This window comes from Strongyloides ratti (genome assembly GCF_001040885.1).
Source record: "Strongyloides ratti genome assembly S_ratti_ED321, chromosome : 2".
Lineage (NCBI taxonomy): Eukaryota > Metazoa > Nematoda > Chromadorea > Rhabditida > Strongyloididae > Strongyloides > Strongyloides ratti.
In genome coordinates, this window is record NC_037308.1 from 12,972,741 (window position 1) to 12,992,450 (window position 19,710).

At 20.6% G+C, this 19,710-nt stretch overlaps 5 protein-coding genes across 5 annotated transcripts; 3 read left to right on the top strand and 2 right to left on the bottom strand.

Annotated features, from left to right (window-relative positions):
• Positions 1–2,357: 2,357 nt before the first annotated feature.
• Positions 2,358–3,539, top strand: SRAE_2000414100 (Actin, alpha cardiac muscle 1; the record flags this gene model as incomplete). Its single annotated transcript, XM_024642975.1, has 2 exons — positions 2,358–3,149; positions 3,201–3,539. 2 exons carry the CDS (start codon positions 2,358–2,360, stop codon positions 3,537–3,539), a joined length of 1,131 nt encoding a protein of 376 aa, XP_024508692.1.
• Positions 3,540–7,652: 4,113 nt separating this feature from the next.
• On the top strand, positions 7,653–10,208 carry SRAE_2000414200 (LP14331p; the record flags this gene model as incomplete). Its single annotated transcript, XM_024642976.1, has 1 exon — positions 7,653–10,208. One exon carries the CDS (start codon positions 7,653–7,655, stop codon positions 10,206–10,208), a length of 2,556 nt encoding a protein of 851 aa, XP_024508693.1.
• Positions 10,209–10,316: 108 nt separating this feature from the next.
• Positions 10,317–10,957, bottom strand: SRAE_2000414300 (Hypothetical protein; the record flags this gene model as incomplete). Its single annotated transcript, XM_024642977.1, has 2 exons — positions 10,317–10,477; positions 10,540–10,957. The coding sequence occupies 2 exons, from the start codon at positions 10,955–10,957 to the stop codon at positions 10,317–10,319; spliced, it is 579 nt and encodes a 192-aa protein (XP_024508694.1).
• A 2,466-nt stretch (positions 10,958–13,423) lies between these two features.
• SRAE_2000414400 (7TM GPCR, serpentine receptor class v (Srv) family-containing protein) lies at positions 13,424–14,480 on the top strand (the record flags this gene model as incomplete). The annotated part of the gene is made up of 2 exons (XM_024642978.1): positions 13,424–13,858; positions 13,899–14,480. The coding sequence occupies 2 exons, from the start codon at positions 13,424–13,426 to the stop codon at positions 14,478–14,480; spliced, it is 1,017 nt and encodes a 338-aa protein (XP_024508695.1).
• Positions 14,481–18,118: 3,638 nt separating this feature from the next.
• SRAE_2000414500 (DnaJ homolog subfamily B member 9) lies at positions 18,119–19,529 on the bottom strand (the record flags this gene model as incomplete). The annotated part of the gene is made up of 2 exons (XM_024642979.1): positions 18,119–18,812; positions 19,486–19,529. The coding sequence occupies 2 exons, from the start codon at positions 19,527–19,529 to the stop codon at positions 18,119–18,121; spliced, it is 738 nt and encodes a 245-aa protein (XP_024508696.1).
• Between the last annotated feature and the right edge of the window lie 181 nt (positions 19,530–19,710).

Here is a 19,710-nt window from a genome sequence, read left to right on the forward strand (position 1 = left end):
GAATCCTTATTTCTTTTTAACTGATCATGCCAACTCATCGGTATAAATATATTTTATTAATATATGATTCATCAGCATTCTTCATCTTTAAAAAGACAATTTCTTCTATATATCATATTCTTTAATCATTATATATATGATGTTTAAGGTCAAGAATGCTCGTTAATTTGTCACTTTCTTATCATATATATAGTATTTTATCATTACACATTATTGTATTTTCTCCATTCTTTTTATAAATTAGTATTCAATTATTATTATGGTTAACAATCATTTTATTTGCAAAACTAAGTTTTTGATGTATACTTTTTATCATTAAAAGATAATATTTATGAGGTTATAAAAATTAATATTATATGATCTAATTTTTATATTCCATTTATTTATAATTTCAAATACTTTTTTTTTATATTTATTAAATTATATTATAACTTAATTAATTACCTTATCTTTTAAGAATAATGTAACATATTAGATTTAAAAGTATCATGTTCTGATTATATTTCTAAATACCATATTTTCTATTTTAAAATTCTTCCATCAATTAAATTATCTGTTATCAGATTGATAAAGTTACATTTTAGTTTCTGGTATTTTATTGCGTCGAATTCCTTTGTTTATTTCATATTATTTTCTAATAGTTTATCAGCTATTTTGTTCTATTATCTTTTATCAAATACTTAAATTAAATAATTTTTAATGTCAGTTTTAGAATAGAAACTTTTACGTCATTTTTTATATAATAATCATTCTTGGAATTTTTTAACATAAAAACATTACAATATTTTTTTAAACTTTCAGATGACTATTTTAATCATAATATTTAATTAGAAATCTTTTTAAAATAGTTTATTTAAATATTTTTTCTAAATTTCTTATCAGTTGCTACAATATAGTAATTAATCATTTAATTAACTTTTTTTTTAATAATAAAACATTAAAATTGTTTAATTATCTATGTTAAAGCAATATCAATTTTATATTAGTTCTTAAAAAATCTTCTAAAAAGTTTCTTAACAGCTTTTAAAATTGTCCAGTTATTATAAAAAGTTTTAAAAAAAATTAATTCAATCAATTTACAATCACCAATTTATATTTAAATTCAAATTTTATCCTTTCCATATCAAATTTCTTTTATTTAATTTCTTTTTATTTTATGAAAAATTCATTTAAAAACGTTTATAACTAAAAAAATTATGTAACTTTGGTAGAATTTACATAACAATTAATTTAAAGTTAAAAAACTTTTAAAAAAAAAAAGTTTTATTTAAATATTTCAAATGGCGCGTCCACCAATGTGAATTAGGTCCCTACCATTAAATCAGAATATAATTTTTTTTTTCCATTCAGAGGAACATTTTCCTAGTTGTGACTCTTGAACGGAAAAAAAAGGCAAGATAGTCCTTTTATAAATTGACGTGCACTCTATAAAGTTGTATTTTCTTTATTCTTTATTACAATATTTTTTTTATTCCCTAATACCACCATTTTTTTTTAGATTGTAACTTTAATTTTTAGTCAATTCATCTTTATAAATTGTACCAACACTAGTAATCCTGGTCTGAAGTTAAGATAATGGCATCTTATATTGTTTTTTTATTATTATAGTATTTTGACTATTTATTCCTAGAATTTTATTTTAATGCCAACACAACTCCTACATCTGTTTGAAAAAGACATTTTATTAATTCGAAGAAATGAGATAGTTGTTTAAATGAGAGTTAGTTGAGAAATAGTTTGTGTCTTGCAACGGCGGATCAAAAAGATATATATTTTAAAACATTTCTGTGATAATTTGTTACAATAGGGGGGATGTATTTGTATATGTATAGTGAATTGTTAACTCAGTCTATTATAGAAGCTTAATTTAAAAAAAAAAGTACTGATCGGGGTACTTTTCCGTTTCCTCTTGTAGCAAATAAAAATCATTTACATTTGGGAGGGAAAATGAGAGGTGGAGAAAAAGAAATAGTACCCAGATTCGTCTTCTCTGTAAAAGTATGGAAAGGAGGTACCCTCGTATCTTTATTATTACTTCTTTTTGTCAAATTCTCGTTAACGGCCTGTATAACATCACATAGAAAAATCGCGACTTTTTACTGCTCAGCATATACTTTATAAATTGTTTTCACTGAGGTTTTGTCCATCCCACGCCGTACATTAGTATTATTATTATCATTATATTTATTACTAATATTAAATAATAAATTTTGTCTTTCCTGGCCCTTCTAGTTTAAATAGCTATCGTTTTACCTTTCATTGTTTATTCTTAATCTTTATTTATTATATTATTAAATTATTTTAAATTGGTAATATTTTTTTTTATATTTATAGATATAGACTAACTTGCTGTAAAAATGTGTGACGAAGAAGTTGCTGCTCTCGTTGTTGACAACGGATCTGGAATGTGCAAAGCTGGATTTGCCGGAGATGATGCTCCACGTGCTGTATTCCCATCTATTGTAGGAAGACCAAGACATCAAGGTGTCATGGTTGGTATGGGACAAAAAGATTCATATGTCGGTGATGAAGCTCAATCTAAAAGAGGTATTCTTACCCTTAAATACCCAATTGAACACGGTATTGTCACTAACTGGGATGATATGGAAAAAATCTGGCATCACACATTCTACAATGAGCTTCGTGTAGCTCCAGAAGAACATCCAGTTCTTCTTACTGAAGCACCACTTAACCCAAAGGCTAACAGAGAAAAGATGACCCAAATTATGTTCGAAACATTCAACACCCCAGCCATGTATGTTGCCATTCAAGCTGTCCTTTCCCTCTATGCTTCTGGACGTACCACTGGTGTTGTCCTTGATTCTGGAGATGGTGTTACTCACACTGTACCAATCTATGAAGGATATGCTCTTCCACATGCTATCCTCCGTCTTGACTTGGCTGGACGTGATCTCACTGATTACCTTATGAAAATCCTTACTGAACGTGGTTATTCATTCACCACAACCGCTGAACGTGAAATTGTTCGTGATATCAAAGAAAAACTCTGTTATGTTGCCCTTGACTTCGAACAAGAAATGGCCACTGCTGCTTCATCTTCTTCTCTTGAAAAATCATATGAACTTCCTGATGGACAAGTTATCACTGTCGGTAACGAACGTTTCCGTTGTCCAGAAGCTATGTTCCAAGTAAGTATACTAAAAAACAATAATATTATATTAATTTTTTTTTCTTTTTAGCCATCATTCTTGGGTATGGAATCTGCTGGTATTCATGAATCTACCTACAACTCTATCATGAAATGTGATATTGATATCCGTAAAGATCTTTATGCTAACACCGTTCTTTCTGGAGGTACCACAATGTACCCAGGTATTGCTGATCGTATGCAAAAGGAAATTACTGCTCTTGCTCCATCAACAATGAAAATTAAGATCATTGCTCCACCAGAGAGAAAATACTCCGTCTGGATCGGAGGATCTATCTTGGCTTCCCTCTCCACCTTCCAACAAATGTGGATCTCCAAGCAAGAATATGATGAATCAGGTCCATCAATCGTTCACAGAAAATGCTTCTAAATTTTTTGTATACCAAGTTTTCCAAAAATGCAAGTATCTTTTACTCAAAGAAACTCACATACATCCTCTCGCTGTATGCGTGTGTCTTTGACTTTATCATTAAGTCTTATATACATTGCTTAACAACCATCATTGAGAGATCTTTAATAAATAAAAATAAATTTTATATAAATATTCATTATTTTAATGATTGTCATTAAAAAGTTAGGTAATTGAAAAATGAAATTTAAGTATTTGTTTTTAAAATTTTATGAAAAATTCTAATGTAATTATAATTATCAATCTTTTCAATCAAAATTTATATTCATATTTTAAGATGAAATAATTTATAAATTTTATTCTTGAAACAGAAGATAGTGTAATTAATCTTCAACAAATCATTATTATTTATTTGACTCTTAAGAAAGACACATTTGAGGTGATGTAGTATATATAATATAATTGAATAATTTAAAAGAGTAAGTGTGGTTTTTAAGTTTTTCTATCAAATAATTTTGCAGAAATTACTCTTAAAGATAACTTTTACAACAATAAGTTAGTTCTAGGAATTATACCTCTCTATCTTTATTATTTATTATCATCTTCTTCAACATCTATTAATGATGTACACAATATTTTTCCCCCTACCACTCTATTTAATTTTCTTTATTTATTTTATATATGTATATATATATATAATATATAATCACTACAATTGTAGGGATTCCCATTAATCTAAATCAACTATCTGTTACACTCTTCAATCATTATCAACAAATTTCACAAGACACACATATACCACACCAACAACTGTTCATTTTTGAAGGAGTTTTTCTATTTTCTTGAAAGAGAGAAAATAAAGATATATATTTTATAGGTAGATGAGTTGTGATTAAGATATATATATATATAAAAATTTTAATGTTAGTATATATTTATATTGAGATTCTAAATAAAATATATATATATATTTATACATATACTTTTGTCAATTAGCTCAAAAGTTTGTTGGGACTTTAGTATCTTATATTATGTAGGTTGAGGTAAAGAACAAGATAGAATATATTCTTAAAATTTTGACAAGTTTCATACTGAGAAATGATTTATTTAATGAAAAAGAAAATTGAAAAATAAAAGTGTTTCTTAGAATTAAAATTATTTTAAAAAGATTCCAATAATAATATTGTTTATTATATTAGACAAAGTTATCTATTTTAACTACAGCGGAATAATCGTGATGATGTAAAAAATATTTTATTAAGAAATATCTACAATATATAAAAGTATTAATGCATTTATTTAAATAATTGTTACGTTATAAAAATAAAAAAAAAGAATAATTAACATAACTAGTAATATAAATATAATTTTTTTTTTAATCAAGAGTTGATATAATAAATTATAAAAGAAAATTACATATATATTTTTTTAATTATTTATTTAGAAAGGATAATAATACAACAAAAAAGGTGAAAAATTTTAGAAAAAAAATTTAATTATAAAAATACAAAAAAAATTAGTGATTTTTATATTTAAATAATATGAAAGCAATTTCAATTTTATTATCTTAATTTATGATCAATCATTATAAAAGTTGTTTTTATATATTTTTTTATAAATTAATAAGTTTAAAAAAGAAAATATCATAAATAAATTTAATGTGAAATAATAAATGAAAAAAAAAAAGATAAAAATTTTTCAAATTTCTTAATTTCATTTTCCGCATCTTTAAATAAGAGAAATGTTTTATTACCATACCAAATAATTTAGTATTTATTTATAATTATAAAAGAGAAGGTAAAATTTTTTTTTTTTTTTTGATATTGCATAATGTTAATGATTAATTAAGGAAACCGATAATTTTTCAATACAAATTAATACATCTTACTACTAAAATAAAATATTTTAAACATTATTTAAAATAGTTTTAATTTTTGTGTAATTTTTTCCTACTTTTTTATTTGCTTCCTTCATTTTTATTTGTTAAAAAAAGTTTTCTTAAATAAAAAGTAACTTTTATATCATGGAATGGTTTATTTAATGTTTATAAAGGAAATAATAAAAGTATAGTTAATCATAAAATATTTTTAAACTAATTTAATATAAATAATAATATATATATATTTAAAATTATTTTTATCTTTTTCTTTTAATTAATAATTTTAATTTTTCTCATTACTATTACTTAATTATTAATTTAAACTTTTTATTATATATATATATAATACATTATACATTATTAAATAAATTATTTTTAAAAGGTTAACAAAAAATTTTTATACTTTTAGATTAATGATTAAAAATATCTTTTATATATAATTTATCAAAATACTTTTATGGGTGTTTATTTAATTAAAATAAAAGTTAAGATATAGTTAATTTATTTATACACTATATTAACAAATTAAAATTATTTTTGTCTATCAATTGAGCAATTAAGTTTTTTTTTTTTTTTTAAAAAAAAATACATTTGTGGATATACAAAGTACTCTTTTTATCAATTGTTATTTATAATATTTTCTAAAATATTATTATCCATTTTCTTTTTGCTTATCTTTTTTTATTATTTAAAAGTGTTTATATACAATTATGGGAAATAAAGAAAAAGAAAATGTTGAAGATGGTGATTCAATAAAAAAAAGTAATTTAGGAACTATAAAAGGGATGTACTCATTTGCTGATAAATTTGATTATCAAGTATGTTTAAAAAAATAAAACTTTTAAAAATATAAAAAATTTCCCTTTTTTTTGTAGTTGATGTTTTGGGGAATAGCATTATCATTAATTCAAGCAATTTTACCACCATTTGTATGGTTAATAATGGGAGATTTTGTTACAATATCAATATATAGAGAAGAATTAAATTTTAATAAAACAAGAGAATTAGAAGATATTGAGAGGTATAATTTAACTAATAAATTTAATAAAACACAATTTATAAATAATTATGAAATTAAAAAAGAAACATTAGATAATTCTTTTCAATCAAATGCAACACCTGTTTTTTTATTAATGTTAATATTATCATTATCAACATTTTTTGCAGCATTTCTTTCACGTTTTTTATGGGAAATTTCAGGTGCCAGGCAAACATTTAAAATTAAAAGAGCATATGTTAAAAAATTATTATATATGGATGTTGCATGGTTAGAATCAAAACATTCAGGAGAGATTGCTTCAATGTTAAGTGATCAAACTGATCAAATTCATCAAGGTATTGCTGATCATATGCCAATGACAATATTTATTTTTGCATATTTATTTGTAACAACTTCTGTTTGTTTTTATATTCAATGGGATGTTACATTAGTTATGTTTATAGCATTACCATTATTAATTGGTAGTAGAATTATTTTTTCAAAATGGTTTTGTAAAACAATGGATGAAGAAGTTAATTTACAAAATAAAATGACAAATTTAATAAAAGAAACATTTGATCATATTACTACAGTTATATCATTAGGTGGACAAAAACAAACATTAATGAAATATGAAAAATTATCTATAGAACATAATAAATTTTCTGAAGATAGATTGACAGCTTCATCAGTATATGATGCATTAACACAAGTTTTATTAACTGAAGCTATTTTTACTCTTGCTCTTTGTTATGGTATGTGGAGAATTGGAAGAGAAAATCCTGGACGACTAGCTGCATTAGCAATTAATATATTATATATGTGTGTAACATCTATATCAATTGGTTTTCATTTAAATGGTATTAGTAATAGTAAAAAAAGTTGTTATGATATTCAAAAAATTCTTAGTGATAAATCTGTTATTGAAATTGAAGATGATTGTTATAATGAAAAGAAAAGAAATAAAAAAAAAACATTTTCTGATATTGTTTATCCAATTCAAAAAGTTTGTTTACCAAAAGAAATAAAAATAAGTTCTGGTGAGATAAGTCTTAATAATATAACTTTTGCATATCCATCACGTCCTGAATATAATGTATTAAAAAATATAAATTTAACTATTCCATCTGGTACACATATTGGTATTTGTGGTTATAGTGGTAGTGGTAAAAGTACAATAGCAGCTTTACTTTTACGATTTTATGATCCAATAGAAGGTGAAATACATTTTGATGGAATTGATATAAAAAAATTTAATCCTAATGAATTACGTAAGATGATTGGTATTGTTTCACAGGAACCAGTATTATTTGATGGTACAATATCAGATAATATTGTTTATGGTAAATTAGATGCTACACAAAATGAAATTAATGAAGCAGCCAGAAAAGGTGATGCATGGCAATTTATAAGTGCTTTACCAATGGGTTTTCATGAAAAAATAGGATATAAAGGTGGATTATTATCAGGTGGTCAAAAACAAAGAATAGCTATTGCTAGAGCTGTTATTAGAAATCCAAAATTATTAATTTTTGATGAAGCTACAAGTGCATTAGATTTTAAACATGAAGGTGATGTACAAAAAGCTATAGAAATAGCAAGTAAAGGTATAACAACTATAACAATAGCACATCGTTTAAATACATTAAAAAATATGGATAGAATAATAGTATTAAATGATGGTAAAATTGTTGAAGATGGTACACCAGAAGAATTATTAAAAGCTAAAGGAAAATATTTTAGAATGTATATGGATCAAAAAGTTGATGAATTTGATTTAGAAGCTCATATGATAGATAAAGGAATAACAAAAAATAAAGAATTAAAACAAAAATTTTCTATAGGTAGTTATGAAAGAAATAATTATATTAAAATAGATCGATCAAAATCAAATGTAGGTGAAAGAAAAAGATTAGGTAGAAGTTATTCAATGATAAGTACTAAAAGTGAAAATTTAACAAAACCAATAACTTTTAAAAGAAATAGATTTAATAAAAGTATGAGAGGAAATATTGTTGATTTACCTATAATGGAAAATGAAGTAGAAAGATTGGAGGAAGATGAATTACCAGGAAAAATTACTAATTTAAAAGCAATTGGAAAATTAATAATTAATTATAAAGAGGGATTTTTTATTTTATTATCAGCAATTCCATTAACAATATTACGTGGTATATTTTATTTACTTGTATGTTTTGAAGTTGCCAGTGTCCTTGAAGTTACATTATCTCCTGATGATAAAATAAGTCAAGGAATTTTTAATGTTGGATCATTATATATTAGTTTAATAATTATAAAAACAATTTTTGAAGCATTAGGAAGGTTAAATGTAGCAAAATATGGTCATGGTTTTTGTAGTTATTTAAGATATAATATGTTAAAAAAACTTTTAAGACATGGAAGTGGATATTTTGATGAAGATAAAAATACTCCTGGAAGATTAGTATATAAATTAATAAATGAAACTGCTGTTTTAAATAGAATATTATCAGAAAAAATTGATCTCTTAATACCAGCAATTGTATGTTCATTAACTTCAATATCTATAGCTATATTTATTAATTGGAAATTAGCATTATTGTGTTCCTTTCAATTTCCAGCATTTTTCTTTTTTAGACTTTTAGAATTTCGTGAAGCTAATAAAAGACAAAAAAATATGCTTGATGAAGAAAGAAAAGTTGCCAATCTTGCTCATATGGTATTATCAAATATTTGTACAATAAAAGCTTACAATTTACAAAGACATTTTATAAATATTTTTAATGAAGCATTAAAAAGTTTAGAAAAAGCTATGAAATATCAAAGTATTATAAGTGCTATTGTATTTTCATGTCAATTTAGTTTTTCATATATAATGATAGCTATAACATTATATTTTGGTAAAAATATGATAATTAAAAATGAAATTGATCCTTTTAATTATCTTAGAGTTGTTTTATTAACACAATTTGGTGCTAATTTTATAAGTCAACTTATTGCTAGTGTAACAGATATTTCAAAGGCACGTATTTGTTCTGAACATATACTTGATGTATTAACTGAAAAAGCTGTTGATATGGATAATATGAGTGATGAAGGATTTAAACCAATGATTGTTGGAAGAATGAAATTAGAAGATATTGATTTTAGATATCCTTCAAGACCAATAGTTCCAATATTAAAAAATCTTAATATAACATTTGATGTTGGTAAAAAAATTGCTATTATTGGTACTAGTGGTTGTGGAAAGTCAACAATTTTATCATTATTACAAAGACTTTATATACCAACAAAAGGAAATGTGATGCTAGATAATTATAATATTAAAACAATAAATCCACAATATTTAAGAAGAATGATTGCTAGTGTTATGCAAGAACCAGCTTTATTTAGTTTTACGATTAGAGAAAATATAACATTTGGTATACCAGAGGAGTATGTTTCTATGGATAAAGTTATAGATGCTGCTAAATTAGCAAATATTCATGACTTTATTATAGGACTTCCAAATGGTTATGAAACAAATGTTGGTGAATATATAAATATGAGTGGTGGTGAAAAACAAAGATTAGCAATAGCTAGAGCATTATTTCGTGAACCAAAAGTATTGTTACTTGATGAAGCAACTTCAGCATTAGATTTAATAAGTGAAAAAGCTGTCCAAAAAACATTAGAAGAAGTTAGAAAAAAGACAACTTGTATACATGTAACACATAAATTAAGTTCAATAAGAAATGCTGATAAAATAATAGTTTTGGTAAATGGTCAAGTAGCTGAAGAAGGTACACATCAAGAATTAATGAAAATAGAAGGATTTTATTATGAAATGGCAATGCTTCAAAAAATCGATTAATTAAATAGTTATCATTATTTAATTGTAAATATACAATGATTTATTAAGTTTTTTTTTTCTTCATATAATAAAATTTTTTTTTTTAAAAATGAATTTTTAATTTTATAGTTAAATGCTATTAATTGGTGTATATTCTTTCCATCCAAAATCATTAAAAAACATTTGCCTCATATCTTTTAAAAAAAGAAGTGATATCATTAAACTTAAACTGTAACTTAAAAAATTAAGTAAAAAAGTTATTCTATAACCAATAAATGAAAATTGTTTAGCTATAAATAAAAAAAACATTGATATATATATAATTTTAAAAAAAAATTAATTAATAACATACCTGAATGTGATAAAACAAAAAAATACAAAAATGGTAATTCAAAAATAAGTGGACATATACTTGAAATAGCTATAGTTACACATACTTGTTTTTGTTTTTTTATTTCATGTTTAAATGTACATTCTTTTGATTTTCTTTTTAATTTTACTATTATTAGAAGACTACATGAAAATGCCAATAATGGTAAAGTAAAAGAAATAGTATATAAAAGAATTTTAACATGTTGAATATGATTAGATGTTCCCCGAATTTTATAAACACATATTTCATCATTTATATATGTTACCTTATCAGCCATTATTGTTACAAAAGCATAATAAAAAACAGGAAAAAGTAATATTCCACCAATTGTATATGCTCTAAATATATTAATTTTTCTTTCTTCAACTATTATAACATATCTTATTAATGCAAACATAAAATGATTAAGATATATAGTATTTTGTATTATATAACCAAATAATTGAACAATTGAACATAATTTGATATTAATTTTTGTTCTACAAAAATATCCATAAAAATATATAATATTTGGGAGAAGATGAATTGTTGATGTAACAATATAGGCTAGTGTTAAACATATCACAGCATTCTTTAATAATGGTCTTCTTTCAAAAGTTTCAGAGGTAATACTTTTATAGAATAAATATAAATTTTCAACAATTGTAAAAAATAATATAATGGTTAAAAAGACAACTGTAGATAATTTATTTGTGTCTATAAATTGATATTCTTCTGGTACTGATAAAAGAGTAGAATTCATTGAATAAAAATGTTTAAATAATGTTAAAATATATTATTTTATTAGTACAATCTTTACATGTGATATTGAATAAGAAAAATATTTATTAATAACAATAAGAAAATAAAGCTGAAATATTTATTGAAAATAAATAAAATATTTTTGAAACTGATTGTAAAAATAAAGAAAATGTCATAAAAAAAATACTTGTGTACTTTAAAGTATCAATGTATTTTTATTTTTAAAAATTATATTAAAAAAAATAAATAAATATAAAGTAATTTAAATAAAATATATGTTTATGGCAATTTTTTTAGAAATTACTTAAAAATAATAATTTATAATCATGATAAAAAGTTATTGTAGTTTAAATATTTGACAACGTGGGAATGTAATTTATATTTCACATCAAAATACGATATTTATTGTTACATTATAACATATGTTATTTAGTATATTTAAAAAATTGTTCAAAAAGAAGATTTTTACATTAAAATATATTATATATAATTGATAAATTTTTATATGACAAGAATAGATAAAATTAATGAGCTAATAATGAATATATATATATTTTAGTTTTTATAAGGAAAAAGGTAACTGATAGAAGCTATATTTTTTATTAATATTTAATGTTACATTAACATTATTAATAAAAATAGGATAACAAAAATGTAATATTTTATAATTAAAATATTTATTCTTAATATAAATATTTTGAGAAATAAAATAAATTTTTATATTTAAGAAAATGTCTTAAAAACTAATTTTTTTCTAAAGAGAATATTTTAAAATGAGTATTTAAAAGAAAAAGATTAAGTATACTTTAAATTAATTAAACATTTTTTAAAAGAAAAATTATCTTCAAAAACGCTTTTGTCTTTCTTAAATACTATTCTTTAACTTTAAGAGGTTAGATAAAGATAAAATTTATAGTTATATTATATATATATATACATAATAACCAACAAAATATGATATCATAAAAAAAATATAAAGGTAAAACTTAAAAACACCATTTGAATTATAATGAAAAAGTGATAATGTTAAAATGTAAAAGACAAATTTTTTTTTTAAATAATGCTATCAATTTATTCACCTATCGATCATAAAATAAAATATTTTGATATTATTAAAAATCAAATATTTTGACATGTAGTTACCATTTATGGAAAATAGTTTAACATAAATAATTATGTTTTTTTTTTAATAACAGTTTTATCATTGAATGAATGATAATTCGTTATATTTGAATTTTAATGAACAATATTAGTAACATACCCATCATTTATATATATGTTTATTGTCTATATTTTGGTAGTTTATCTTTTTTTTTTTCTGCAATTCCTTTGATATTCTAATTATATTATATAAAGTGCAATAAATTTATAGATTTTATTACATTCTAATATTTTCCTAGTATGTAAGATATTTTTTCTACATAAATCATTACTAATTGATAAGATATGAATGGAAAATTATCAGAAATATATTTATTTTCTTTTTTTTTATTAATATTTAACTATATTAAAAGCTACATTACAAAAAAAAATTTACATTTGAAATATTCTTTTAAATAAACTTTTTTTTTTCAACATTTTTTTTGTTTATTTATAAATTATTATTACTTTTCTTTTTGGAATTCATTTTATAGTATAAAATTTTTTTTAATATCAATAACATAATCGAAAAATTAATTAGAATTTATTTGATTACAAAATTTAAATTAATTTATTTTGTACATAAATAAAAAAAGAATTATAAAGATTAAAAATGAATTTTAAATTAAAAAAGATTAGTTTTACCTACATATTATATTTATAGTCAATTGAAAAAAAAAATCAGTTTACATAAATATATTTTAAACATAATTAAATATTATGTCATTGAACTTGTTACAAAATATTTTAATTAGTTCCTCTTATTAATCATCAAAACAAAAAGATTAAAGTATATTTATAATTATATTTAAATCTATCTTGCAAAAACATTTTTTTAATTAATGAAAATTATATAATTATTATTTTAAAGTTTAATTAAAATGTTATAATTTTGATAATTACTCTCTATTTTAAAATATAAATTTGTCATAATAAAATAAACATTTATTTTCTTTTATTTATTATTTTCATTTGCCTAATTATGAATTTGTCATCTAATACTAATGATATTTTACTTTTTAAAATACAAGAATATTTTCCATCTTTTACAGTATCATTAAGTTTAACTTCACTTTTAATTCATACTATTATTGCTATAATTTCTTATACTTTATATATTTTTATTATTGCTTTTCTTATCAAAAATAGAAAGAATTCAATATTTAATTCTTTTTTCTATTATTCTATTATTTTAAATGGATTTTGTGATATTTCTTTTCATATAGATAATTTTTTCACATCAAATCTTCTTTTATATGAACCTTATTTAAATAAATTTGCTCCAACAGAACCAAGTTTTTGGTTTTCTCCATTATTTTATATAGGATATTTTTTTGTTGACTTTTTATTTTACAACTCATTTATCATTAGTATTAATCGTGTGGTTGTAATTATTAGTCCTATTAAAGCTAAAAATGTAAGTTATTAATATTTTTATTTATATAAAACTATATTAGATTTTTGAAACAAATATTAAATTATTAACAGCCTTTGGTTTATTACTTTCTGGATTACCACATCTTTATTTATTGACAAGACCAGCTTACTTTTCTGTTGAATCATCAAAATATACAAATGATAAAAAAATTGGTAAATTTATAATTCTCATGTGGAAGGGACATGAAACAATGCCAATAAATATAGTAGCAATTTATTGTGGAATTTTTACTGTAGCAACATTTTTAGTCAATCTTTTTATAATATATTTACTTATAAAAAAAAGAAATAAAAAAAATAAAAATTATGATACAAAAATGACAATTTATGTTATCTTACATTTTATATCACAAATTACATATATATCAATATTATACACTGGTTATTTTGTTGATATGAATTTGGAAGATCAAACGATAATATATATTTTAAAAATTGTAAGACCATGGTGTTTTAATATTTTATGTCTTTTTGCTCCATACTCTTTGATTGCTTTTAATACTAATATTAGGAAAATGATATATGAAAAGATTACTTTTTTATTTATACAAAGATTAGTAACTATTTTTAAAAATTTACATAGTTGTATTAATATTTTTTAATTTTTAAATAAGTTTGTAAATATTCGTTTAAATCTATTAAATTAAATAATATGATTTAATATTTTCTTAATAAAATTTTTTATTTTTTTGCCTATTTATATTTTATGATTTATTAAAACAAAAATAATTATATGATTGATAAAAGAAAGTTTATAATTTTTACAGTATTTAACTACATTATTTACAAAAAAAAGTAATTTCTTTTAATGTAAACATTAATATAAATAATTAATATTATTATAAATTATTTTAATATTTATAGTGTTTCTTAAAAGTTTTAATAGCAAAATTAATATTCTAAACGATGTAATAACAAATATAAGAATATTTAATTTATAAAAATTATTTTAAATTAATAATGAATTATTGTAATATACTACAATAATAATCTATCCATCTTGAGGCTATTTAATTAACCTTAACAAATAAAAAATAAATGAATAAAAAATAATATATCTTTAAATAGAAAAAAAAAAAATTAAATATACAAATATGTCAATAAAATAAAATTAAGAAAATAATTTTAACATATTCAATTGTATTTAAAATATGAGGGATGATTTTAAATAAAGAATGTAATAAAATTTTGTAAAATAATGATAAGAAAATTCAATCATATAATGCTATCAATTTTTCAACTTGAAAAGTTATATAATCAAACTTTTAAATTCTTTTTTTATTTTTGAAAAAAATTTTAACATTTATTTAATAATATTTATTTAAAACTAAAAGTTACAACCATTTTAAGTAAATAATTGATATTAATCATAAATAAATGATTTAAAAAATTTATCATTTAATATTAATGTACTATTTTATTTCTATCATGTATTCTTTAACATTTTATCAAAAGAAATGTTTTAAAGTTGTTTTTAATCATTACATTATATTTAAAAGAAAATAATTATGGAAAAACATTATTTATCTAATCATTTATGATAGTAGCATTTAATATACACAAATATTTTCATCTTTTATACGAGTATACATCAGAATATGTCAAAAAATATACTTATATATTATTGCACTTTTTTTTTTATAAATAACATAATAATATATTGTCAATTGTGGTTTTAATATTGTTCAATTAACTTTTTTTTACAATAATAGTATAAAATTCAAATAAAGAATCTTATATTTCAAAACAAAATATTGTACTTTATATCAATAAAAGATTTTTTAAATTTTTTTAATAAATTAATAAATAATAGAAGACAGAATATATAAAACTGAGAATGATGATCTTTAATAAAAGTAAATTTATAAATAATAAATTAATAATTTCTTCACAATATTAAACGAAATTATATTTGTTTTATATTCTTAAAATAAAAAGTACATTGATGGTAAAATTCATTATTTATCTCAAAGTAAATAATCTTTATTATATTCTTTTTAAGAATATAATAATCTTATCAAAACTTAAATGTATTTTTAAAGTTAAGACTTTAGTTGTTTTTTTACCGTACATTTGAAATTTTATGATAGATTAAAAAAATATAGAATTTAATCATTGTTTTATCAAATAACAATATAAAAATTTTAAGTTTGATATTAATAAAAAAAAATACTTTGATAACATAATTCATATTTTAGTTATAATTTCTATCGTAGTTTAATTTTATTTCTCTTTGAAAATATTTTAATGTATAAAAAAATGTTTGTTTAAAATTTTCAAATAAAATGGTGATTATTTTGAATTAAATATGCAATTATCATAAAAAAAAAATATACAGAAAAAAATTGCAAAACATAAAATGTACTTGGAAAATGAAGTTATAAACTATGAAAAGATAATAGACAAAATGAAAGATGAATTTAATATTATATTCAATAAAGAGCACCCTAAATTATTTAAATACCTTTTTATGATTTTCAACAGTTTGTTTACTTTTAACTGTCTTTTCGGAATATTAAATATAAAATCTTATTTTATAAATTTTGTTAAAAAGACATTACAATTGAAAATTTTTAAACCAAACCTAAATTTATATATTGTTATATGGTAATTGATAATGTTAGTGGAACAAAATTAATAATATTAAATTAAATTTAAAATATTTAATCAATAATAACTTTTTTTTTATTATTTATTCTTTATATAATTATTATAATTCTACATTATAATTTATTTTAGTTTTTAATATTTCAATTTTTAATAGCAATTTTTTAATTTTTTCAACAAACTTTTACACTTCTAAAATAAATTTATTTAAATTTATGTTTAACAAGTTTTATTTTTAGATTTTATAAAAACTTAAAGTAATTTTTATTAATTATTTATACTGTTTCTTAATACAAATGATTAATATGAAAGTAAATTGATGTAAAATTATTGAAATCAAAAGTGTATAATTAGATGTTTCTTTGATTTTTTATATATTTTATTTACATTATTGTTTCTCTTTTTATGCTTTAAAATATTTCTAATTAAAACCACTTATAAAATTATTTTTAACTTAATAGATTCATACAATTTTTTTTACATACAAAAAAATAATAAATAAAATTATATGTATTTTGAAAATTATATAAATTAATTAAAAAATTTTTTCATTTTCTTAAAACATTTCTGGGTACTTTTCAGTCAGTAGAAAATTTAAAAAATAAATAAACAATTATCTAACTAGTTTTTTTTAATTTACATTTTTACTTGTTAAATATATCATTATGAACATGTGGATAAACAATTTATTATCAAACTAGACTTTTTTTTTACAAAAATATTAATATTTTAGTGACATGATTTAATTTTTTAACATTACAATTATAATGTATTTTTTATTATGGTTGATTTATATGTTTAAAATTAGGAAAATTTTTTTTCAATTATAAAAAATTACTACTAAAATATGGTATGTGAAAAATTGATTTTAATAAGATAATTAAAATATTAAAAAAAACGGAAAATGAGTTTTTTATTTTTCTGTAGATAATCAGTTACTTTTCTATCAATTTCATTTTTTTAGATCTTTTTTTATACATTCAACTTCATGGAAATTGTTGTTAATTGTAATGATAAGAAAATTTATTATATCAAATAAAAAGAATGATTTTTAAATATTTTTTAGTTATTTATAAATGATTTATAAAATTATATTTTAATATGAATCTTAATATTGTTATTTTAAAAAAAAGTTATTAGTATTTCTTGATATAAGATCTAATTCTAAAAATTTTTTTCATTGTCATAACTACTTTAGAAATTTACATTGTTATCATAGTTTCAACATTAAATGTGTTTCTTAAAAAAAATGGCATATAATCATTAGTAAATTATATATGCCTATTGAATTAATAAAATATTTTAAACAAAACTTTTTCCTGTAGCTAAAAAAATTACTTTTTATCAAAATTTTTAAAAATATTTTACTTTATTTGAAAACATATTTTATAAATTGTTCTAAATTCAAAAAATGAAAAATTCATTACAAATATAATTAGACGAATATTGAATAAATGACAATAATTAGCATAAATAATTAAAAAGTTGACATTTAAACCGTTTAATTAATAAAAAAAATTTTATTTAAGAAAAGAATTGTAGTCTTCTGTACATTGCTTTTCAAAAAAAATGGCCCTACCACAACTGAATAGCACCCACTTTCTATTTAACAAAATACAAAAAACATCCCGTTCTAAAGACGAGGGAACATGTCACCCATTAAAAATTGGTCAATGAAAGAATTTATATCTAAATCAAATGGATCAGGGAATGCATTATTTCTAAATAAATTTGAACCACCAAGATTATGATGGTGATTTAAGTTAGGCCGTCTTGCACGACTATTTGGTGAAAATGTACCAAAGAATTGATCGATTATATCATTATTAAAACCTGAACCTCCAAATTGTCTTGAAAATGAATTAAAGAAATGGAATTCAGGACCAAATGGTGAGTTTGAGAAAAATTCAGATGCTAAATCATTTGTATCTGGATGGAAATTTTCACGTCCACGAGAACTTCTACCAAAATGATTAAATCCAGAAGTATTTGCAAAAGGGTTAAAGCCAGAGGTGCTTGTAAAAGAGAAAGATGACATAGATCCAGGAGTACTTTGGTATGAAAAATTTACATTTATTATTTGTGAATCACTATCATTATCATCTTCTGGTTGGCGTAATGAAGTATCATAATCTAATTTTTTTTTAGGATCTGAGAGTACCTTATATGCGTTTGATATTTTTTTAAATCGATATTCACCAGAAGGATTCTTATCAGGATGATATTTTAAAGCAAGTTTTTTATAAGCTTTTTTTATCTCATCTTGAGTTGCTTCCTGGGATACTCCAAGAACTGTGTAATGAGTTTTATCTTGTGGCATCCTTAACCTAAAATTAAAATAAATTAGTAAATATATATATAAATATTAATAAAATAGAGTGATAAAAATGAACACAACATTAATAATTTAATTGTGATATATAATGCGTACATTGTTGGTAACTCGTATACGATAACATTATTAAATCTTTCTATTCAATAATTATTTTCCTCCTTACATTATATAGAGGAAATAGGAACTAATATAATATATTTTTGATTTTTAAACATTTTATAAACTTTCATTTGAAAATAAATTGTTATGATTATAAAAAAAAAGTCTTTAAAAATATTTTATTTTTTACATTAATATGCCTCCTAAAATAGTAAAAAAATACAAATTTTTTAAATTTAAATATATTTGAGTAAAATCTTATATATAGCTAAAAAGTGAGTAAAAAAAAATTATATTTCACATGGGAAATATGTTAATTTTAATGTTTTTTAATTTTTTTAAAAATTAAAAAAAAAATCTAGTATAAATCAATTTTTACAATTAACATGTGTTTTTTTATAAAATCTCAAAAATATATATTTAACTAAAATATAAAAAAAAAACTTTTAACTAAAACTAACTACAATCAGTAAGATAACATACAAAGTATAATAAAAAAAATAATTCATGTAAAAAACAAAAAAAAAAAGTTAAATTTAGAATCCTTAAAATTATAAATAAGAAACCTTTTTTTTATCCAAAATAATGAAAACTTTAAAAGACCTTTCATTAAAAAAACTGCATATAGAATTTCTAACTATAATAATAAAAAGAAAACTAATAAAAAAATTTTCTCATTGAAAAAAATTTGATTCTAGAAATGTTGTTCCTGACAGGAAAATTTAAAAAAAAATTAATAAAATTTTTCAAAATAATAATACGACAATTAAATTTTTACAGTTAAATAGAAA